The sequence below is a fragment of the Podarcis tiliguerta genome, assembly GCF_965153285.1.
Source record: "Podarcis tiliguerta genome assembly, chromosome: 17".
In the NCBI taxonomy this organism is placed as follows: domain Eukaryota; kingdom Metazoa; phylum Chordata; class Lepidosauria; order Squamata; family Lacertidae; genus Podarcis; species Podarcis tiliguerta.
In genome coordinates this window covers 28,551,355-28,576,511 of record NC_139550.1, presented here as the reverse complement: position 1 = coordinate 28,576,511, position 25,157 = coordinate 28,551,355, and the positions used below count along the sequence as shown (strand labels likewise).

At 42.6% G+C, this 25,157-nt stretch overlaps 1 protein-coding gene across 6 annotated transcripts in view; it reads left to right on the top strand.

The window, feature by feature from the left end:
- GLIS3 (GLIS family zinc finger 3) overlaps positions 1-25,157 on the top strand; it is a 171,597-nt gene that overhangs the window by 33,318 nt on the left and 113,122 nt on the right. For 5 of the 6 annotated variants that reach the window (XM_083419662.1, XM_083419661.1, XM_083419665.1 and 2 more), the window contains 2 exons: positions 17,683-17,890; positions 18,895-20,008. In XM_083419662.1, coding sequence (XP_083275788.1) covers positions 17,683-17,890; positions 18,895-20,008 — 1,322 coding nt within the window. Of the gene's footprint in view, positions 1-11,248; positions 11,308-17,682; positions 17,891-18,894; positions 20,009-25,157 lie in introns of those variants that run through there. The other variant, XM_083419663.1, reaches the window with a different exon arrangement.

Below are 25,157 nucleotides of genomic sequence, written 5' to 3'. Positions count from 1 at the left end.
GCTTCTGGGTCATGTGGCCAGCATGACTAAGCCGCTTCTGGTGAACCAGAGCAGCGCATGGAAACGCCGTTTACCTTCCCGCCTGGAGTGGTACCCATTTATCTAATTACACTTTGACATGCTTCCGAACTGCTTGGTTGGCAGGAGCAGGGACCGAGCAACGGGAGCTCACCCCGTTGCGGGGATTCGAACCGCCGACCTTCTGATCGGCAAGCCCTAGGCTCTGTGGTTTAACTCACAGCGCCACCCGCGTCCCTTATAGGGGAATGTAGTTTCCCCCAACTATGAAACCCTCGCCCATTGGCCATCTTTTCACATTTTCAAATGGGAGATCACAGAGATCATAACTCATCCAGTGGCTATGAATGTTCCAGCTCCACTTGGTCTCAGGTATGTAGTAAACACATTGGCTTTTCTCAGACCTTTGTTAAAGTGCACCCATTAACCACAGTTAATAAACCATAGTTGAGCTGTGGGGCCAGGTTCAGATGATCAGTTTAGTTTTAACTATGATGAACTAAACCATGGTTTAGAAATGTCATGAGAACCAGGCCATTGATGGATCTGGCAAATGCTGGAATAACCATTTATGTATTGTGTCTGTTTCTAGGATAATCAGTGGCATTCCTTTGTGAAACACTGGCAATATTTCAACAGCTTGAGCTGGAAGCTTTACAATGACATGTCTGCCTTTTTTGACTCGCTGAACAACAGATTTTTCACCCTGGGTTATACTACCTGTCTCCAGTTATGAGCATGTGTTATTTTATTTTATTTTATTATTTTATTTATATCCCAACTTTCTCAGAGTGTAGGAGCCAAGGTGGCTTACAACATGAATCACAAACAGATAGGTGTATTTTTTAATAAAATATTTATTAAATTTTATAACAATAAATGATACCAATCTCATTCATCATGTTATTTACAATTATTCTCTCTCCCCTCCTCTGGACTTCCCTCAACTCCCCCTCTGCTGAGTTATTTAGTTTTATTTATCATATCCTGCTTTTTCTACACAAAAATAAAATCCCTTATTATTTCTCTAAAATACCTGTTACTCAAATGAAATTGTGAAAGTTTATTCAAATCCTGCAGGTGAATCCAGTCCATTCTGTTGTTTCTGCAAATAAACTGTAGATGGTTCCCAGACTCTTTTGAAGTCCTTTTTGTCCTTCTCTCATAGTTGTCTGTTAGCTTAGCCAATTCTGCATAGTTCATCAGCTTTTCTTGCCATTGTTCCTTTGATGGTATTTCTTCCGTCTTCCAAAATTGTGCAATCAAGATTCTTGCCTCTGTTGTAGCATACATAAATAATGTCCATTTTTCTTTTGGTAGCTCTTGATTTGAGATACCTAACAAAAAGGCTTCAGGGTGTTTGACAAAATTCATTTTAAACATTTTTTTCAATTCATTGTATATCATTTCCCAATATTTTTAATGCATTTGCATTCCCACCACATATGATAAAATGTTCCTTCCTTTTCCTTACATCTCCAACATCTGTTATTTTCTTTCCTAAACATCTTTGCCATTTTCACTGGTGTGATATACCATCTATACATCATTTTCATGTAATTCTCTCTTAATAGTATGCAACCTGTGAATTTTATATCAACTTTCCATAATTTCCCCCAACTTTCAAGTTGGATGTTGTGTCCCACATCCTAAGCCCATTTAATCATAACTGATTTAACCTCTTAATCTTTAGTTTCCCACTCTAATAAGATACTACTGTATGTACTTTTTTAAACAATTTAACATTCTCTTCCACTATTTCCTTTTTAAATTTGGAGATTGTATAACTAAACCCCTTTTTATTGTCTTCCTTAAAATTTTATTTAATTGCCTATGGTGTAATCAACTTTGTAAACAGTCTTTCAGCTCATCATACTCTTTTAATTTGAGTTTACCTTCTTCTTCTCTTAATAACTCTCTATATGTCAACCAGCTTACTGTTTTGGTCGACTTAAGTGAATATGCTTCAGTGGGTGACAGCCACCATGGTTTTTCCACTCTAACAGATCTTTATATTTTCCCCACACTCTTATTAATGACTTTCTTATTATATGGCTTGAAAAACCTTTATGTATTTTCCCTTTCCCATACCATAAATATGAGTGCCAGCCAAATCTATTGTCATGTTCTTCTAATTCTAACTCTTCTTCTTTTTCTAATTTTATCCAATCCCGTATCCAAACAAGACATGTTGCTTCAAAATACAATTTCAAATAGGTGTATTTTTAAAGCACTATCAGTTATAAATACCATAAAGCAATTGAATGACCATATTAAAAACACTGAATCAGAATAACTTAAAACCATTTTAAAACACAAGAGGGGAAGAAAATATACAACACCCACCATGAGAAGACCCTGGCACAGCAGCCAATGAGTGGCCAAAGGACTGTCTAAACAAAGAAGTAGCTGCATGTCTGCAAAAGGAAAGCAGAGAGGGCCAGCCTAGCCTCCTGTGGAAGGAAGTTCCACAGTCCGTGCTCTCCTGAGATAACAGCTGTATCTCTGCACAGCACTGGCTGAGAAAACCTTATTCCCACAACTATAAGATGCATGATTGAATACCTACATTGGCTCCCAGTACGTTTCCGAGCACAATTCAAAGTGTTGGTGCTGACCTTTAAAGCCCTAAATGGCCTCGGTTCAGTATATCTGAAGGAGGGTCTCCACCTCCATCATTCTACCTGGACACTGAGGTCCAGCACCGAGGGCCTTCTGGCGGTTCCCTCACTGCGAGAAGCCAAGTTACAGGGAACCAGGCAGAGGGCCTACTCGGTGGTGGCGCCCGCCCTGTGGAACGCTCTCCCATCAGATGTCCAAGAGAACAACAACTACCAGACTTTTAGAAGACATCTGAAGGCAGCCCTGTTTAGGGAAGCTTTTAATGTTTGATGTATTACAGTATTTTAATATTTTTTTGGAAGCCACCAAGAGTGGCTGGGGAAGCCCAGCCAGATGGGTGGGGTATAAATAATTTCTTCTTCTTCTTCTTCTTCTTCTTCTTCTTCTTCTTCTTCTTCTTCTTCTTCTTCTTCTTCTTCCACATGAAGTTCCATTGACAGCTGTCCTTCCACACACTTTCAAGTGTATTTCAGCAGCCATAAGGCTTAGACATTTCATTTAAAGATTACATGAAAGCTGAGATTCTCGAGCTTCAAACACTGACTGCATGCAGGACCTTAAACTGGCAATAGTATGGCATACAGTAATGCGCTCTAGTACAAATTACTAAGTGGACTGGCATGATTTTATTATAGTGCTTTAGTAAATTGGGATCTTGGGAAAACATTTAGGTCAACTGCCCTTGGTTGTGCCAGCTATGAATTTTGCAATGTGGAAAAATTATTGTGACCCATTAGAATCCTGGCACCAATAATTGCTTCATATGTGTATTTTATAAGATTAATGGCAAAACTGAGGAATTTTGTGCAGTATGTGAAGAATGCATCGCTTATCTGAAGACGAGCAGAGATGTGCAATGTAAGGTGGGTGATATTGCTAGGGAGGGTTTGTGGGAGGTGAAATATTATAACAGGCCAACATGTTCTTTTTGCAGAATATTTACCAGTAATCCATCATTTAGCTTGCTGTTCATAAGCACAAAGTAACTTTCCATCACTTTAAAATAAGATAAAGTATGTGCTAAAAATATTCACAGGATCTCTTCAAACATGACTTTGTGAACCTTGGTTTACCTCGAAGTCTTGGAAAGTATTTTCCTGTTTAATTACCTCTCCCAAATTGCCCCATAATAATAATAATGCATTTCCCCTTGTCATATCCTCCCCTTCTTGTTATATTTTGATTTTTCCCTTGTCTCTCGTTTATTCCTGTGCTGCTCTTCATGCATTTGCCATGCTTGGGTATCCAGATCAGTCTAGGAATATGAAACACAATGGCAGGTTTCAGTGCCTTCTGAATATGCCTTCCAGTTTACTGCTTGCCATTCAAGCTGCAGAACAGATTTGCACAATTAGATCTATTTGCTTACTGCAGATATGTTAAAGTAGCAGGCTTTATAAAAGCAGGATATAAATATAAATAAACAATGTTCCCCAGAATCAAGATTCAAAGCAGCTTGCAAAAATTGAAACAACACAGATGAACCACATAAAGCAAAAGATGATAATACTTAAAACATAATTAAACTATAGCAGAATTACAGTGGTACCTCGGGTTAAGTACTTAATTTGTTCCGGAGGTCCATACTTAACCTGAAACTGTTCTTAACCTGAAGAACCACTTTAGCTAATGGGGCCTACCGCTGCCGCCGCGCTGCCGGAGCGCAATTTCTGTTCTCATCCTGAAGCAAAGTTCTTAACCTGAAGCAATATTTCTGGGTTAGCAGAGTCTGTAACCTGAAGCGTATGTAACCTGAAGCGTATGTAACCTGAGGTACCACTGTTGTTTAGTCGTGTCCGACTCTTCGTGACCCCATGGACCAGAGAACGCCAGGCACTTCTGTCTTTCACTGTCTCCTGCAGTGCCACTGTACAGCAATATAAAAACAGATATGTTAAAATACAGATATTAAAAACTGTACTATTAAAAGTCCTTTGCTTTAAAAGAGTCAGTTACCAAAAGCCTGTTGGAATGAAACTGTCTTCACCTGCTAGCAGAAGCCCAACAAGGAGGAAGCCAGGCAGCTCTGTTTTATAATTAATTAACAACAATACATTTGGATATTCAGTTAAACTTTACCATTACATTGAACTCTTAAGTAATATAATATGCACATTTGTCTGGGAAGAAGCCTCATTTGAACTCAATGGGGATTCAATGGCCCCTCGTCCACTTTGATGTTTTCTTGAGCTTTGTATCTAGTTTTGTATTTAAAAGCTCATGAAATTTTGTAACATTCCCAGAACATTGTGTCGATAAATGGAATCTAGGGCTCTTAATGTGGGTATATATTTTGTGGATGAGTTTTGTCGTTGTTGTTGCACCTAAAGACTAAGGCTATAGTCCTAACTCTACTTACCTGGGAGTAACCCACTGAATTCAATATGACTTACTTTTGAGTAGACATGGTTAGAATTGCGCTCTAACAATTTTATCGTGGTGCAAACTTACGTGACAACACACTTGTTACTCTGTATAGTGTAACAGGAATCTGTTATTTTTACTTGTCAGGAATTAGCTTTGTTTATATATTCTTAGACTTATTTTCTATTAACTGAATACATACCTATATAACTTGCTTCATCCCCTTATACTGAACTAATTAATTATGTTCTACTCATAGATGCTGTAATGCTAGAGAAAGCTAAAGAAAGTTAAAAAAAGAAAAACATTCCCACTGCTCATGTTAAATATTAACAAGCAAGTGTGGTTAGCCAATAACTTCTTCCTTATACAAAATATCTGTTAAAAACCCAAAACAATTTTTCAGGAAAGAGTTTCCATTAATGGCATGTTGATAATGCAAGTAAAACATAGAACAAATATATCATAAGGGAAAGTAAAGTTTGCCTTTAGTTTTGACATATGGGGTATTCCCTGCTCCCAAGGCATTCTTACCTAGTTTCGGTGTTTGCATTTATCTAAACTCAGCAACTCAACAGTATTTCCATAGAAGGAGGTGATCTCATTACTGCCTGCTTTGAACCAGCCAACTTAATTACCTGCACAGAATTGTTTGCACTGGTCAGTGCTGGATAATTTCTTAGCCTAGTTCCACGTGAAGAGAGGCATTGTTCTTTGTGCTGCTTTGCCAGTCTCTTATAGGCATTGCTGAAAGCGTATGCCTGATTACTTCATGGCACTGAACTGCAAATAGGCCTTGAAAATTAATGCTGTCTAACTGGCTATGAATGCACTGGAAAGCAAAATCCAAAGGAAACTGCCTTTTGCAAGAGATGACGCACTGAAGATCACTGGTTACTTTATGAGCATACCACTTCCCATAACAAAAACTAAATTCATAATATATATCCTGCCTCTCCCATATCAAAGGAATGAGCCATCAGACTCTGTAACCCATATATGACTGACCAGAGGAAGTGAATCATATGAGACTTATTGCCCTTAGGAATCTATTGGTCACCATCAAATTTTAGTCTGGCTCTAGCTGCTGGTACTAGCTCCTCCTAAGCTTGAGCAGGACTTGAAACCCCTGCTGGGAGGCAGCTTCGATTCTCAGAAGTGTACTGATATACTGTCCTGCCAATATTCAAAAAACCAAAGCAAAGGCTAGGTCATACTCACTGCCCAGCTCAGGGTTTGAGGCAATTTCTTCTGCCATAGTTTTATTTTGATGTGTATAAATGCATCTACTGTATATAGTAATTTCCACAGTGATTGTAGAATCTGGAACATTGCATTGCAATGAAGAAAAGGTCCTGGAATATTCAGCTCTACAAGCAAACCTTCCACATATTCAGGAATTCCCTTTGCAGAGCACAATGGGGAAGTTTACCACATCAGTTTAATATGTTCAGAAAAGTACTTTTGCCAGCACTTAGGGTATTTTTTTTATGATTTAACGTATGCAGACATAAAGAATACGCATGTATCTATTTCTATATGTGATCACAGCCTGGGGGTTTACATGACTCCAGATAAGCAGAGCAAACAACAACAACAACAACAACAACAACAACAACAACAACAATTTATTATTTGTACCCCACCCATCTGGCTAGGTTTCCCCAGCCACTCTGGGCAGCTTCCACAAAGACCAAAAATACACTAAGATGTCACACGTTAAAAACTTCCTTGAACAGGGCTGCCTTAAATAGAAGCAGGGAGGAGGCCTTGCCCAGTGCCACGCAGTTCCAGTGGCCAAAGCTCCTCCTCTCTCCTGCTCACGAGGAGCCTGCCTTTGATACTTTGCCGCGTTTGGCTCAGCCTCCTCCGCCCATTCAATATTGGGGAGGGGGCTGAGCCTCCTGCTAAGGAATATTGAGGGGGCTGACAACACCTCTGGCCCTTAGAGTTGGCGAGTCTGCCTTTCTACTTGCTTACACTGAAATGCATTTGCTGTTTTACTGCCCATTCATGCTTTGAACTTCCAGCAACCCCCTTTTGTTTTAACCACCCTGAACAATTTGGTATCATTAGCAAACTTGGCTTCCTCGCTGCTCACACCTAATGACTTGTGTGTGTGTGTGTGTGTGTTCAATTGTTTTTTAATGATTGCTTTTCCCCTATGTTTTTAGCTGTTTCTATTTTAGCTATAAGGGACGTGGGTGGCTCTGTGGGTTAAACCCACAGATCAGAAGGTGGGTGGTTTGAATCCCCGCGACGGGGTGAGCTCCCGTTGCTCTGTCCCTGCTCCTGCCAACCTAGGAGTTCAAAATCACATCAAAGTGCAAGTAGAAAAATAGGTACCGCTCTGGCGGGAAGGTAAACGGCGTTTCCGTGCGCTGCTCTGGCTCGCCAGAAGCGGCTTAGTCATGCTGGCCACATGACCCAGAAGCTGTACACCGGCTCCCTTGGCCAATAAAGCGAGATGAGCGCCACAACCCCAGAGTTGGCCACGACTGGACCTAATGGTCAGGGGTCCCTTTACTTTATTTTAGCTATAAGCTGCTTTTGAGTCCCTGTCAGGGGGGAAAGGCTGGGTATTATTCTTTTATCATTATATAATCAATTTACAAAATATATGTCCCAGTGCCAATCTTTGGGGGGACTCCACTTATACATCCCCCATTTGGGAGAACTGTCCATTTAGTTCTGCTTCCTGTTCTTTAACCAGTTACTGATACATAAGAGGGCTTACCATATTCTATGGCCCTTCCCTCCCTCCTCTGATGCCCTCTCACATCTCTGCCTCTCAAAGGCTTGTGCAGCTGTTTGCAGGGATTGTAGGGAGATTAGGCGATGTTGGATATTTATTGTTCATTCATTCATATTTATTTGTATGAGACTCTTGAGAGTCCCATGGACTGCAAGAAGATCAAACCTATCCATTCTTAAGGAAATCAGCCCTGAGTGCTCACTGGAAGGACAGATCGTGAAGCTGAGACTCCAATACTTTGGCCACCTCGTGAGAAGAAAAGACTCCCTGGAAAAGACCCTAATGTTGGGAAAGATGGAGGGCACAAGGAGAAGGGGACGACAGAGGACGAGATAGTTGGACAGTGTTCTCGAAGCTACCAGCATGAGTTTGACCAAACTGCGGGAGGCAGTGGAAGACAGGAGTGCCTGGCGTGCTCTGGTCCATGGGGTCACGAAGAGTCGGACACGACTAAACAACAACAACAATGTTATGTTGATGTATATGTTACATCAAGCAAGTTAATCCTGCAATTTCCATTGCATGTCCACTTTCCTTATTACCAAAAGTCTGATTTTGGAATGGTTGGGAATGGGCTTGTTGTGCAACATCATCAACTCAACTTTACTTGCACTGTATGAATTTCTCAGTACATGACTGAATTCCACCAAAAAATAGCTGCAGGGTGGAAGTGCCCTTAATTACAACCAGCAGAAGTATTGTCACAAGTACCTTTCACTGGATCAAGGCCATTAGTCTGTGTGTTGCTGAGTATTCAAATTGGAATGACTGGAACAGTTAAAATCATGTGTCATATTTTTAAAGGCCTTGTCAATCTGATCCTCTTGTACCACTTGGTCCCATTTTAAACAGCACATCAGCACACAGGCCCATAATAACACCTCTTCCACAGTTTTGAGAAGTGGCATATTGTGTAATTGGTTCCATTACTGGATATGAGAAAGCAACTTTGAAGGCAAAGGATTTACTAATTTGTAAGAGATATGAAAGTATTTGTGAGGGGTAAAATTTAATAAGAAACAAATTACTTATGCTGAAGCGGTGAATAAAATAAAAATCTGTATGAAAGCCACATTCTTTTGACGATCATTGTGGAATTTGGTTGCGTGTAAAACACAACAGGGGCTTAGATATTAACTAACTACTGAGGAGAAACAGCAAAATAGGCAAGCTGAGGAATGAGGAACTGGACAGATTAAAACATTTCCTCCAAGTATTTTTGCTGTTTGCGTTTGTTAATTATTAATTCTTAATTATTGACAAAAGACAGTTTTAATTTATATGTAGCACATCAATTTGAAATGAAACAGTGCTTATTTCCGATACTCCATTTTGCAGGCTCTGACAGTGTATTCTCATTGACGTCATAAAGGTGGCACCTGAATGGTTCTGGTGTGGCTGAGATAAAATCATGTCAGTCAACACATTTTTTTAAAATGTTAGAAAGATGAAAATATTCCTTGCCAGCTAAGATTGCAGTCCTGGGAATACTTATCAGGAAGACAGTCCCATTAGTTTCAGGCTGAACAAATATCTAGGAGCCCTTTCCTAGGGCAAGTCCACAAAGGAATTTCCCCGCGTTTGCTTTTCTCCATGTGCATGAGAAACAATATGTGAGAAAGGAGTGAATGACGTGAGATCCTTCTGCCAGCACTGCCACTTCTGGGGAAAATACTGATTGTGGCCTAGAAGTATCACTCTCCAGAATGTTGTGTAAAGGGTAAAGGGACCCCTGACCATTAGGTCCAGTTGTGACCGACTCTGGGGTTGCGGTGCTCATCTCGCTCTATAGCCTGAGGGAGCCGCCGTTTGTCCGCAGACAGCTTCTGGGTCATGTGGCCAGCATGACTAAGCCGCTTCTGGCAAACCAGAGCAGCACACGGAAACGGTGTTTACCTTCCCGCCAGAGCTGTACCTATTATCTACTTACACTTTGACGTGCTTTCGAACTGCTAGGTTGGCAGGGACCGAGCAACGGGAGCTCACTCTGTCATGGGGATTCAAACCGCCGACCTTCTGATCGGCAAGTCCTAGGCTCTGTGGTTTAACCCACAGCACCACCTGTGTGTAGCTGGCTGTTAATGCTGTCCACAAGGCCAGTCCAGTCCCTAGGGCTGTGTGGGGCCCAGGTGAAATCAGGCTGTGTGGGCCCCCCATTGCCTTCCTCTGCCACTTCTCCTTTTGATGAAGATAGTGATGGAGGGGGCAGCCTCCCCCCTCCAGCTTCCTACTGCTTGTTGTTTTACTCCTCTGTTATTGGCAGTGGCCTCTCTCCTACAGCCTACATTTCTGCTCCCCACTGCAGTGCTTTGGCAGCAGCAGTGCTAGCTTGCTGCCTGCCTGTTCTGGGGCTCTAGAAAGGGAGGAGGTGGAAACCCATGTGAATGGGGTAAGGGCCAGCAGGGCCAGCCAGGCATCAGGGCTGCTGACTGTGGCCACCAGCGCCATGTGCAGGGCTCCCTAAAGTGTGGTGTCCAGGGCAGTTGCACCTATTTGCCACCCCAGAGATGGCCCTTCCCATGGTGGTGGTAGTATAGGCAGGGGTGTAGCATGGGTTGCTGGAGCCCAGGGCAGAGCAAGCGGTCAGTCCCTTTGATGGCCAGCATCTAATCAATAGAGTCTCTCTTGCAAACTAGCCTCAACCTGGTTGCAGCTCCTCAGAAATTTGGGCCCAGGGTCATGGCCCCCCTGCCCCCTCACACTGCGCTACTGAGTGTAAGTCATTTTTTTTTTTTGCCACCATGGACTCCTTGGGGAGGCTGTTTGTGGGTGCAAAGGAAGGCCTCTGAGTTCTTGTGGGTGCATGTGAGTGTCATGTTGGCAACTGCTGCACTGGTACAGACATAGTTTTAAAAACACTGGTGCAAAAGTTGACACAGTCCCGTTGAAGTCAAGGGAGAGCCTCAGGTTACTGTCCAATTTCCTTCCTACACCCACAGTGGAGACAGATTCCTGTTCCACACAATAGCCAATCAAGGTGTGCCCATCAGGAATATATATATATATATATATATATATATATATATATATATGGCAGAGCAAGTGAAAAGAGGTGTGTGCCATTTATGCAGTCTCAGTGTCCAGAGAATGATAGCTGAAATATACTTGGAGTCAAGTGTGGATTTCATGTTCTTTATTCAGCTCATAGTAGTGAGGAATGAAAGTTCCCCCAAAATATCTGCTTTATCTACATTATTTACACAATGGGTCGCACGTGATTGGCTAATTCTGGGATTCTCCTGTAGGCCAATCAGGTTGCGGATTCACTTCCACCTGGAGCTGGATTGGGTGGCTCCTGCGGACCAATCATACTGCTGCATTGTTCTAGGACCAATCAATCAGACTGCTGCATTCTGGACCCTATTGTTCTAGGACCAATCAGACTGCTGCATTCTGAATCCTATTGTTCTAGGACCAATCAGACTGCTGCTTTTTGGATTCTATTCAACTCAGTACATAACAATAGCTCACAAATGGAAACTGCATGATGGCACACTTGGCAAACAGCTAACAGCCAGGGAGAACAAAAATATTGGGGAAAGGGCAGGGTAAAGAGCAAACACGACTCATACTGGTTTTCTCAGAGAAGGCTGGGGAGGTGCATCATGGGGGAGAAACTGAGGCTGGACTTCAGCACAAAAGTAACTACCATGATTGCAAGAACTACCATGGAAAGCCTTTGCCCCTGTAGTTCTCAGCAGATTACAGTTACTTACTGACAGGGTCTATTCTGAGTCACAATGTGGCTCAGAGGCCTTGCTCATCCCTGTTCTATTACTTTTGCTTTTATGCAGACAACTGGACATGTGCAGAGGTAAGAGTGCTCCTTATCGTTGGTGCTACAGAAAGCACAGGCAAGGTGACTGCAGCAGCAGTAGTGACCAGTGAGAAGCCAGCTGTTCCACTATGGGGCCACCCCTTGCAAGGCTCCTGCACCTTTCCAGAGATCATGGCATACATGACTATAACAAAGGCAGCCATAGACAGCATGGAGATGCAGTGATGATGAAAACTGCACCTGTTGTTCTGGTGTCTGTCATGCAGTTTTTGTGTGAGAACAAGAAATATTGCCAGCCACTCACGCCCACTGATTGTTCTGTGATGCTGTCAGAACTCACTTCACAGCTATTCAATATGTTGCTTCATGTTGTTTAGTAAAAGTTGTCAGTGCTGTCTGCGGCAATAAACATTGAGAGACAGGACCATCTCCCACCTTGTCACTTACCCCAGCTGCCTTCATGATGGGGCACCGAAGGGACTTTGTGCCACAACACTGCATCAGTCCTGCCATTTGAGTACTGAGAAGTGATGGGTCTGCACTAGGGATGGGGGGAGAAATTTGATCCAGTTTACAGGTACCTAAGTATCACTTTCTGAAACAATACATGAATCGAAACACAACCATGCTTTGAAATTTGCACTTATCTGAATTTTGCAATGCAGTTTCCCAGTTAAATAATGTCTACCAAAAAATGCATAAACTTGGGTGAAATGTGCATATATTAGTGAAGATGACATTCGAAAATACATTATCTGGAGGAATTGCTTTGTAAAAACATATAATTAGGCAAAATTGCATAGAAAATTGTGTGTATTAAGAGAAATTTGCACTAAAATGCTGGTGAGTTTTTGCAATGACTTTTAAAAAACCCTTATGTGAATATGCAGCGAACTGAACTTCAGACTGGAAAAATGAGAAACTGAATGAAACCAATAGTGAAATAATAATAATAATAATAATAATAATAATAATAATAATAATAATAATTTATTATTTATACCCCGCCCATCTGGCTGGGCTTCCCCAGCCACTCTGGGCGGCTTCCAAAAAAATATTAAAATACTGTAAAACATTAAAAGCTTCCCTAAACATAAGTTGTTTAGTCGTTTAGTCGTGTCCAACTCTTCGTGACCCCAAGGACCAGAGCACGCCAAGCACTCCTGTCTTCCACTGCCTCCCACAGTTTGGTCAAACTCATGCTGGTAGCTTCGAGAACACTGTCCAACCATCTCATCCTCTGTCGTCCCCTTCTCCTTGTGCCCTCCATCTTTCCCAACATCATTGACACATACTTCCACTGAATGTCCTCCACCGTTCAATAACCTCCTGGATATCCTTGGTACTGCTGTGGTTATAAACTGAGAAATTGGGCTGCATGAAATGGAAAAGGGGAGGGAAGAGAAAATGCACATCAGATATGGAGCTGGACGTGATGGAGAAGGCTGTTTGTTGTAGCCCTCACCTCTGCTTGCTTTGGAGGCCTCTTGAGCGTTTCAGGGCAGATTGTGTGAACTGGGTAAAATTGTATCATGGTATTTGTGCTACAGCTGTGTGTTGGTCTGTGCACTGACAATGCCTTTTATGCGTGTCAGTGCACATTGTCTTGACTGGTGGATTTTGGCAGAGTTGCCAAGGTGTATGTGAGTATCTGTCAATGTTCCTACATTGTGTCTCATCTCTTGTGCTTTCTACCTTGCTGATGTGAGTGCATAGGATAATGAATGCATCACACCAGCATTGGCCTTTGCATGACTGCCACTTATGTGGTGAGTCCTTAGGATCAGATGATTTAGTATTGAACTGCACAGTGCATTTGATTGCTTTAAATGTGATGTGGAATTAGCACTTGTTGAGTGCTAATTCAAATTGGTGGTGGCCATGCACAAACTACTGGAAAATACTTACCTGCGGTTAAGTTCCATGTGGTTGACATGCATTTAAAAGGGTCTTAGTCCATGTACCATTCTTTTGTATGTGTAAAATCCACATCCCATCAAGGTATTCCTACCTTTAGTAGTGTTTCTGCTCCTGTAAAATGTGTATAAGGTTGTGTGTGTGTGTGTGTGTGTGTGTGTGTGTGTGTGTGTGTGAGAGAGAGAGAGAGAGAGAGAGAGAGAGAGAGAGAGAGAATTTTCACAGGTGTGCATTAATTCTGATGTGGACCCGCTATTAGAAATATTGTTCTTCTCAATATTATTTATGTATGCTATGTAGTGCTTTTAAACTTCTTGTGGATGCAGGGATTGCAAGATCACACATCCAAATTGTGGGTGTTACGTGCCTATGTTAAAAGTTCTCTGATGGCTAACATTTCTGATGTTTGGCCATTTAACTCACAATGAGCTCATGTTTAATCAGGTAGAAATGGTCTAATTATATGGTTTCAAATATTCAGCTTGAACAGTTAGACACTGTGATGCTGTCAGAACCTCTAAAAGAAACCTAAAACCCTTCTGTCATTGGCTAAATGTTTTGAATTGAGGTTAAATGAATGTTGCTTTTATTAAACATTTGTAGATAATATGTAAGTGGCACTGTTCTGTCATGCAGGAAAATCTCTATTTGTATTTGCCAAAATTCTGTGATGAAGTTGTTCTTTTCAAGTTTATCCGTTTTGGTTTTTTTTAAAAAAAACTAAACAAATTTATATGGTAAAACTAGTCTTTTCTTTTCAGATCCCTCCAAGTTTTATTTTTCTTTTTGAACACAGCATATTTAAATTTTCAAAACTACAGAATAATATCAAATGGCAATTATCTCCTACAACTTCTGCCAGATTTGGCAAAAGTTAAAGTTGTTCATGTTTTATGGCGCTGACTATTCAAGTAATTTCTTATTTTAGAGCATATCTTTTTATTTCTTTTTAATTTCCTTTTAAAAATAAAGAGGTGTTGCTACCAGGAGGATAACTCCAGCCCTGTTGTTCAGTCATGCTTTCTGGTTTTCACAAGCTTCAGAAAAACACAGCATTGTTAATTTTCTTTTCCCTGTATTCTGAACACTACTTCTTTTACATACTTCTAGGTACAAGTGATTAAGCAGGCAGAGAGAATAATTGTTTTCTGTCATCTCTCACTTTTCCCCTCTCTAAAATCTTTGTTAGGGCAATATGTTTTTTATGCCATAATAAATATACTGTGCTAATATGGATTTTGGAAATTTTCTTAAGTTTTTGTGCTGCTTTCTCTATCTCTTTCTCCATTATCTTTCACAATTATCTCACTTTATTCCTTTCCTTTCCTTTTATCTTTTTCTTTCTTTTGCTGTTTCCTTCTCTCTCTCTCTGTTTTTGTTTTTATTTAGATTAGTTTCTTTTATCTTATTGTTTTATGACAAAGCTTTAATAAAGCATTATTTTTTAAAAAAATTATCTCACTTTATAGGACTGCTTTTAGGTCGGCTTCACACCTGACATGCCAATTATGTGTATGTAATTATAAATTTCATAGCTTCATGTACCGCCTCTATTCTCTGTTAGAGTTACCTAGCTAATTCACAGTATACATGCAAAATAATATTAAGACTAAAAATACGAAAGCAGCCTAGCTACCTTTGAAGGTGACCCGGAAACTACAACTAATCCAGAATGTGGCAGCTAGACTGGTGACTGGGAGCAGCCGCCGAGACCACATAACACCGGTCTTGAAAGCCCTACACTGGCTCCCAGTACGTTTCCGAGCACAATTCAAAGTGTTGGTGCTGACCTTGAAAGCCCTAAATGGCCTTGGTCCAGTATACCTGAAGGAGCGTCTCCACCCCCATCGTTCAGCCCGGACACTGAGGTCCAGCGCCGAGGGCCTTCTGGCGGTTCCCTCATTGTGAGAAGCGAAGTTATGGGGAACCAGGCAGAGGGCCTTCTCGGTGGTGGCACCCGCCCTGTGGAACGCCCTCCCACCCAATGTCAAAGAAAACAACAACTACCAGACTTTTAGAAGAAGAAGAAGAAGAAGAAGAAGAAGAAGAAGAAGAAGAAGAAGGGGAGGAGTTTGGATTTGATATCCCGCCTTTCACTCCCTTTAAGGAGTCTCAAAGCGGCTAACATTCTCCTTTCCCTTCCTCCCCCACAACAAACACTCTGTGAGGTGAGTGGGGCTGAGAGACTTCAAAGAAGTGTGACTGGCCCAAGGTCACCCAGCAGCTGAATGTGGAGGAGCGGAGACGTGAACCCGGTTCCCCAGATTACGAGACTACTGCTCTTAACCACTACACCACACTGGCTTTTAGAAGACATCTGAAGGCAGCCCTGTTTAGGGAAGCATTTAATGTTTGATGCATTACTGTATTTTAATATTTTGTTGGAAGCCGCCCAGAGTGGCTTGGGAACCCCAGCCAGATAGGCGGGGTATAAATAATAAATTATTATTATTATTACTAGCCACACACAAAGTAATAGTGGTAACATAAAAACTATCAGTACCCCATCTCCAAATGTAAAGGTAAAGGTGAAGGGACCCCTGACCATTAGGCCCAGTCATAACCGACTCTGGGGTTGTGGCGTTCATCTCACTTTATTGGCTGAGGGAGCCGGTGTACAGCTTCCGGGTCATGTGGCCAGCATGACTAAGCCGCTTCTGGTGAACCAGGGCAGCACACGGAAACGCCGTTTACCTTCCCACCGGAGCGGTACCTATTTATCTACTTGCACTTTGACATGCTTTTGAACTTTTAGGTCGGCAGGAGCAGGGACCGAGCAATGGGAGCTCACCCCGTTGTGGGGATTCAAACCGCCGACCTTCTGATCAGCAAGTCCTAGGCTCTGTGGTTTAGCGCACAGCGCAACCCGCGTCCTGCAATCTCCAAATGTACTGCAAAAAAGATTTTCATTAACCTTCCAAAAGATTGATGGGAGATGCCCTGATGTCTCTGCAGGAAGGAAATTCACAGGATGGTCAGTTGGCATTGCAGGAGAAAAGCTCTGCTCCTTCAACTTCCCAACTCTCCTCAAAGGACACGGCATTGTGGTGGGTTCAGATAGAAAGAAATGCACCTGAATGTAGTCTAGACAAAGCTGATGTGTTTTTTGTAGTCGTCAACAACAACAACAACACCTGTGATGGCCTGGCATATTTTCCTCAGCATAGAAAACACACGGTGGTGATGGGAAAGTACTTTAGCAGTAGAAGTTTATATTTACTGTTATGTTACAAGCCACCTTTTATGGATAAACTCTTTTAAAGATCTGTTGAAAAAGGTCCAATGGTGTCACTGTGGTCTCTCAGAATTGCAATCTGTTGTTCACTGTGAACGGAACTTTAAAAATATTTCCCTAGTTTTTACTGTGAAACATTTGGCAAGAAAGTATATCATATTAAAGCAGTTTGCTGGGAAATTACTGCTATTCGCTTGCTAGATTTGGGTTAAAAGGGAAATTTGAAAGGTGCCAGCGCTTGTAATCTATTTGCCATTATACACCTTGGGCATTGATCCATTCAGGTTGCACAAATTAGAACACTAAGTAGACTGGATGATGGTAAGGATTTTAGTGTGAGTCCTTAAGTATGGGGCAATTGTGGTTGACTGTTTTTGTAATTTACTATCAAGTTTGAGTTTTCCTTATGAAGATAATAGCAAGTCCTTTACATTGTGCATGTAAATTTATTGTGTGAATAGTGTGATTGAACTTTAATCTCTGAGATCATTGGTTTGTCAACAGGTGATATTCAGGAACTGTAGCTTCACACATGACCTGGTTGCAATTATTAGAGATGCGGACTTTGTTCTTTAGCTTTGAATATATATATATATATATATATATATATATATATATATATATATGATTTTGTGAACAATTTCTTTTTTGTTTCAGTCATAAATTGTAATATTTGGATTTGTAACTCTCAGATCATTTCATTAAAACAAATCCTTAAGGGAACATGATTAGAAAAATATAGAAATTTGGGATTTGTGAAATTGATCAGACCAAATAGTCATTCTATAAACTTGTCAAATAATATATGGCTTGATTCGTGATTCACTTTGCTTTATTCCCCTGTCTTTAAAATCAGACTCTTACAGTGCTTTCCACCATCAGCCTTTTTCTCAGTTCTTTGCACATGCTTTATATGTATAATACTATGGATTCATTAGACTTTTTTAATGTGGAAACTGTAAGTTAAAATTTGTACAACTCCTTCATTTTCAGGGGGTCCTGCCTTTGGGACTCGGTGCAAGTCAATCGGAAAAAGCAGCTGCAACAAATTAATCGTCACCAGCAGTCCAATGATGGTTCAGCGACTGGGACTTCTATCTCCTCCTGCCCAAAAGGTCTCAACGGCATGCAACCAAACCAGCCCTAGCTTACAGAGGGCTGTGAATGCTACCAACTCGAATATACCTCCATCTGATACAAGGTCTTCATTTTATTCTATGGGAATGTTTTCATGTCTATAATGTCAGAAAAATATTTTACCACTCACTTTAGAGTTATCCCTTTTGTGCACAGTTGTAATTTAGAATGAAAGCTGCAGTCTAGGTATTGTAAGGGACGCGGGTGGCACTGTGGGTTAAACCACAGAGCCTAGGACTTGCCGATCAGAAGGTCAGTGGTTCGAATCCCTGTGACGGGGTGAGCTCTCGTTGCTTGGTCCCTGCTCCTGCCAACCTAGCAGTTTGGAAGTACGTCAAAGTTCAAGTAGATAAATAGGTACCACTCCAGCGGGAAGGTAAACGGCATTTCTGTGCGCTGCTCTGGTTCGCCAGAAGTGGCTTAGTCATGCTGGCCACATGACCCGGAAGCTGTACGCCGGCTCCCTTGGCCAATAAAGCGAGATGAGTGCTGCAACCCCAGAGTCGGTTACGACTGGACCTAATGGTCAGGGGTCCCTTTACCTTTACCTTTAGTCTCTTGGTCAGTTAGTGGGTTGCACTCACACTCGAGACCTTGATGGGGGCTGCCAAAGCAACTGTCACCACAATAGTCAGTAGGTGGTATTCAATGCAGCCTGAGCCTCAGGTTGTCTCTACCTGAGTTTCCCTTGATTCTCCAATGTAGCTGCAGCCCCTGACACCTCTCTCAGGCCTTTCCTGAGAACACCATGGCCCTTGGAGGAAATCTGTGAAGGGCACAGAGAGCACAAGAGACTGCAGTAAGGATATGGGGCAATTCTTCTTGTGCAAATATTTGCACTCATGCAGTATTGGACACCACCCATTGCTTACTAATAGACATAGTAACTTGGTGTTCAGATTTTGAATATGCAAAATATGCAAAAGCAAAGATCAGTTTTGAGAAGGTGATTTTAATTGTCAAAAATAAGCAGCTGAGCTCTGAATATGCCAGCTGCTTCATAGAACTACCAGGAGCTAAAATTTAAGTAACCGTTTGCATTCCATCTTCCTCTTTTCTCCACTGCAGATCCCTTCTGTCCCGAGAATCTTTGGCCTCCACAACCCTGAGTCTGTCTGAAAGTCCATCAATCCAGAGTGTCAAGCAAGAATGGCTTCATGGCTACAGGATTTTTCCTTCTCTTCCTTCCAGCCAAGGCTCCCCAAATGGCACGGACCTCGGGGACATCACAAGTGTTACATCTGGAATGTCCATGTCCAACAATGTCTCTAGCTCATTACCATCTTACTTGTTTGGTGTGGAAAATAATTGTTCTCCTTATCCTAGTCCTCACTATTCTTCAACCAGGTCTCATTCAGCCAAAAAGAGGGCCCTCTCTCTGTCTCCTTTGTCTGATGGAATCGGGATTGACTTCAATACAATCATCCGCACATCCCCCACATCTCTTGTTGCTTACATCAATGGCTCACGGGCATCTCCAGCAAACATCTCCCCTCAGCCTGAGGTCTATGGACACTTCTTGGGAATAAGGGGAAGTTGTATTCCTCAGACTTGCTCTATTCCAAATCCTCAAAAAAGACTTCTTGTTGCTAATGGCAATGTTGCCCTTCCAAGTTACGGTGAAAGTGGGAACACTGAATACCAGCGCATGCAACAGTTGGAACAAAACAGCCTACAGCCAGCAGTCACTAACAACATGGTGGTTCAACAAGGAATATCTCTGCTAGATAGCCAATCTGTGGGCATTTTAAAAAGTGGGCGTGCCAATGGTTTTTCTGGGAGCACAATGGACATGCCACCTACTTCTCCAGTGGCTCCCCTTGTTCTTCCTCCATCCCATGGTCCACCTCCCCCATACCACGCGCATCAGCATGACCTTATAAACCATCCCCACCAGATTTCCTTAGCAGCATCTGTCCAAGGCCCTCTCTTAGACGAAGAAGGCGAACTGGATGAGTTTAATGGCAAGCACTGCTGTTGCTGGATAGACTGCAGTGCTACTTATGACCAGCAGGAAGATCTTGTGCGGCACATAGAAAAAAACCACATAGACCAGAGGAAAGGAGAGGATTTCACTTGTTTTTGGGCTGGGTGCCCTCGGAGATACAAGCCATTTAATGCTCGTTACAAACTACTGATTCACATGAGAGTGCATTCAGGAGAAAAGCCAAACAAATGTACGGTAAGTCTAAAACATGTTAGATTGACACACTGGTTTACTGTATATGAAATATACCAATTTTTAACACTGTGCTAGGTGCCTCCCCCCCTTTTGGCTAGTACAGCTTGTTCTGAAAAAATAGAAAAAGAATGCAAGCTTTGTTCATATTAATGAATTAAAAACTAAGTGAATGAGTAGACTTTTCATATGCATGCAGAGGCAGAAACAGGAACAGAGGAAGATGCATTATACCAAGTCAGCTCATTGGTCCATCTAGTTTAGCATTGTCTATGCTGACTAGCAGTGGCACTTCAGCTTCTGATGGGGTATCAGCCAGACCTGCCTGGAGATGCTGGAGGACTAGCCTGTAGGTCTTCTGCAAGCAAAGCATGCATTCTCCCGCTGACTGATGGTCCTTCTTCTATTTGAACTTGTTCGAGCTTCAGATACTTCAATGCAGTTAGAACAACTAATCCCTCGTTTGCTTATTTTAGTGCTTTTCTACATCTGAGCCTTAAGGTAAAGGGACCCCTGACCATTAGGTCCAGTCGTGATCGACTCTAGTGCTGTGGAAGGTAAACGGTGTTTCTGTTCGCTAGAAGCAGCTTAGTCATGCTGGCCACATGACCCAGAAGTTGTACGCCGGCTCCCTTGGCCTGTAAAGCGAGATGAGCGCCGCAACCCCAGAGTCGGCCACGACTGGACCTAATGGCCAGGGGTCCCTTTACCTTTACCTTTAAGTATAACAGTGACTGTGAAACCAGCTGCAGACACAGAAATTGAATTATCTAATATTTTGGGTGGTTAAATGGGATTGCATATACTGCCCTACTAAAGCAACCTACCAATTCTAAACAAACCTAGCAAAGTTCAAAAAATATCTGAAACCTAAATCAATTTTCGAAAGAGAAAATTAGAGACTCTAATTTTAGGTGAGAAATACACAGAAGATATGTCATAAAATATGTTCAGTAGTGATTGTACTGTCTCATTAGAAATGTGCTTATTCTCAATAAATAGCTGATGAATAGTAGAATTGTTGTTGTTGGTTAGTCGTTTAGTCATGTCCGACTCTTCGTGACCCCATGGACCAGAGCACGCCAGGCACTCCTGTCTTCCACTGCCTCCCGCAGTTTGGTCAAATTCATGCTGGTAGCTTCAAGAACACTGTCCAACCATCTCATCCTCTGTCGTCCCCTTCTCCTTGTGCCCTCCATCTTTCCCAACATCAGGGTCTTTTCCAGGGAGTCTTCTCTTCTCATGAGGTGGCCAAAGTATTGGAGCCTCAGCTTCACGATCTGTCCTTTCCGTGAGCACTCAGGGCTGATTTCCTTCAGAATGGATCGGTTTGATCTTCTTGCAGTCCATGGGACTCTCAAGAGTCTCCTCCAGCACCGTAACAGTAGAATGCTTTCCCCTTATTGTGCAGAGTTCCATGTGCACATTACATAAAGCCCATTATAAATAATATTTTAGGAAAGGATTTTCTATTTGTTATAAATAAATACTGGTTCCCTTCTCTACCTAAACTTCACTGTCACTCAAAAAAGATTGTCTGGAAGATTAGCAAAATGTAAAATTCTCCTCCTAACAATTATGCTGATAAATTTATCACGTGACATAAAAGCACTTCTTTAATTTGTAATGGTTACTAATATTTTATGCGCACAATAGCCTGGCATTCAGCTTTAAATAACAATGTAAAATGATATCCTTTTCAGGCTTTGACAGCATCACCTTATATTCCAAGTATGCTTGTTACAGTGCTGTTGGTGCCACTGCACTGAGAGATTTGTATCTTATATGTGCTAAGCCTGGGAAGGGGAAATGCACCCCTTGTAAAAGTCGAAAATTCATGGAGGATAAGCTTCTCAAGATGGTTCTGCTCTGCCTCTACTGTCAAGAGGCAGCAATGCTTCTGAATAGCAGTGTTCGGGGGGGGGGCGTTGCAGCAGGAAGGGGAGACTCCCCAGCTCTGGCTTCTGCCTCACTGTCTGAGCTGTGCTCTTCCTGTCCTCTGTTCTGTTTCCTCCTTCTCCTCCTCCTCCTCCCAGCCTGCTCTTTCTCCCTCTGGCCACTCAACCCCCTGGCTCTGAGCCTTCTTCCCCTGGGGGTTCCCTGGCTGGTGCTGCATCCAGCCAGTCCACAACACCTTCCAACCCTCCATCTGTTGTTGTTTAGTCGTTTAGTCGTGTCCAACTCTTCTTGACCCTATGGACCAGAGCACGCCAGGCACTCCTGTCTTTCACTGCTTCCCGCAGTTTAGTCAAACTCATTCTGGTAGCTTCGAGAACACTGTCCAACCATCTCTTCCTCTCTCGTCCCCTTCTCCTTGTGCCCTCCATCTTTCCCAACATCAGGGTCTTTTCCAGGGAGTCTTCTCTTCTCATGAGGTGGCCAAAGCTTCAGGATCTGTCCTTCCAGTGGGCACTCAGGGCTGATTTCCTTCAGAATGGAGAGGTTTGATCTTCGTGTAGTCCATGGGACTCTCAAGAGCACCATAATTCCTCCATCTAGTGGGGCTCAAGTATAGAATTGATCTGGCTGTACTTTGGGGGGAAATATCTCAGCCCTTTGTAAACCTAATGCTGAAATGATGATGTAGCAAATGAAAGCCAACCTTAGCGGAGGATTTGCAACACTGCAGGGTTTTGTTTTGCCCTCAAACCACATCTATTTTACATTAGAATGCAGTTTTTTAAAAAATTCTGTAGCGCATCTTTTTTCCTCACCCCATAGAGTCTGTCTAGGCAAATGATATTTTGATATTGTTGCAGGACAAGGCTGCCAGTTTTTCTTTGGCAGGCCTCTTGTGTGCTTGATAGCTGCCTGTCAGACGGAACTATTCCCATCTCTTCTCCATGCCATGAAATACTTCATTTGCTAAGTCTTTGACTGCTCTTAAAAGCTGAGAAGCTCTGCCAGGAGGGGAAATAGTTGACAAATCTCCAGCAATGAGTAAAACATAAGGGGGCACACACAATGCATATTTATCCAATGGAGGGAAGACTATTCAAAATACTGTGTATTAGCAGAGATTAAGTTTTAAATAAGCACCAATGCTTCCCAGCCAGGGTCCATAAGCTCTGAGTCAGTGACCCAGACAGATGGAATAAAGCAATGAAATATGCTTATGTATAACTGCATGCATGTTTATTTACAGCCATGCTAATGTATATAGTGTGGAAATACATGAGACCTGGGATTGTTCGTAACTACACTGAAAGCAGTAAGATACTCTCACTAAGGACTAATTTGATCCACTGGTTTCAGTGGAAACTGATTCTTTTGCAGGTGTTCATACCTAAGAATAATGTGTGTGTGTGTGTGTGTGCGCGCACAACATCATGGCAACAGCCTCTGCCCTGCCCCCAACCTATACACATTCACTGGATGTCTGTAAGGAACCTGTGTGTGCACAACTATTTGTATAGAGGACTCTGCACATGACTGGAAGTCCTGACTTTGCAGGATTCTTGACCATGTAGAGAACTGCCACATACACTGGCGGAGGAAGAGGAGTGTAGGGGGAGCACACCGCCCCCGACTGAGCAATCCCGGTGGGATGCCATCAGGGATGCCCCCCTGCCCCCAGGATGCACGCCAGACCTGCCCCGCCCCGCCTCCTCTCCGCACCCCAGTGCCGGAGCTTGAAGCTCTGCCACTGGCCACATATAGGTGTTGGGGCTGCCTTTGTATATTCTTCTAATAACCCTTTATAGGCTGGAGCTTGGCTCCCTGGCTTGACTTGTCCACAGATGTTGAAAGCTTGGCAGATCCTCAGCTGTGGTCCCCAGACAACCAATCTCAGTGATCACGGGTAGGAGGAGGAGTTACACTAAGACCAGACCATGTCATTACTGAGGAGGCAGGTTTAGTCATTGTTTGAGGACTATCCCTGCTTCTGGTCTTGACTGGACGGATACTGGAATCAGCAAGGGATACCCACATGACCTGAAGGTGCTGCTGTACCCGCAGACTGTCTCACCAGAGCGGTGCATGCTCTGGTTATCTCCTGCTTAGACTACTGCAATGCACTCTATGTGGGGCTACCTTTGAAGGTGACCCGGAAACTACAACTAATTCAGAATGCGGCAACTAGACTGGTGACTGGGTGCGGATGCCGGGACCACATAACATCGGTCTCGAAAGACCTACATTGGCTCCCAGTATGTTTCCGGGCACAATTCAAAGTGTTGGTGCTGACCTTGATAGCCCTAAATGGCCACGGTCCAGAAGACCCGAAGGAGCGTCTCCACCCCCATCGTTCAGCCGGGACACTGAGGTCCAGCGCCAAGGGCCATCTGGTGGTTCCCTCTCTGCGAGAAGCCAAGTTACAGGGAACCAGGCAGAGGGCCTTCTTGGTAGTGGCACCCATCCTGTGGTATGCCCTCCCACCAGATGTCAAAGAGAAAAATAACAACCAAACTTTTAGAAGACATCTGAAGGCAGCCCTGTTTAGGGAAGCTTTTAGTGTTTGATGCACTATTGTATTTTAATATTTTGTTGGAAGCCGCCCAGAGTGGCTGGGGAAACCCATCCAGATGGGCAGGGTATAAATAAATTATTATTATTATTATTATTATTATTATTATTATTATTATTATTATTTTATTATTATTATTGAGTTCTGTATCCCTAGTGGGACTATTGAGGTCCCACTTCTAAACATTACCTGCTCTGTACCATTGGATAAGATGCCCCCCCCTCCAAGAAAACTTACAGAAATTTGGAAGCAATATTTAGCATAGCGTGATGGACTGCATGAAGGGAAACAAATGTAAACTAAGAAGCTCTTTGAATTCTATTTGGATGATTAAGAAAAGTTATAACTTTATTCTAAATTTAATTTGAGATGTTTTGTAACACGCTGTTTTTAACGCTACAATTTTATATTTGATGTTTATTATTGTGAGCTGCTATGGGCACAGATCACTGTAGAAAAGCAGCATATAAATTAAACTAAACTAAAAATACAACAGCCCAAAGTTTTACTAGTGAGGCAATAATGTTGCAACAATAATACTAAGGTAAAGGTAAAGGTACCCCTGCCTGTACGGGCCAGTCGTGTCCGACTCTAGGGTTGTGCGCCCATCTCACTTAAGAGGCCGGGGGCCAGCGCTGTCCGCAGACACTTCCGGGTCACGTGGCCAGCGTGACAAGCTGCATC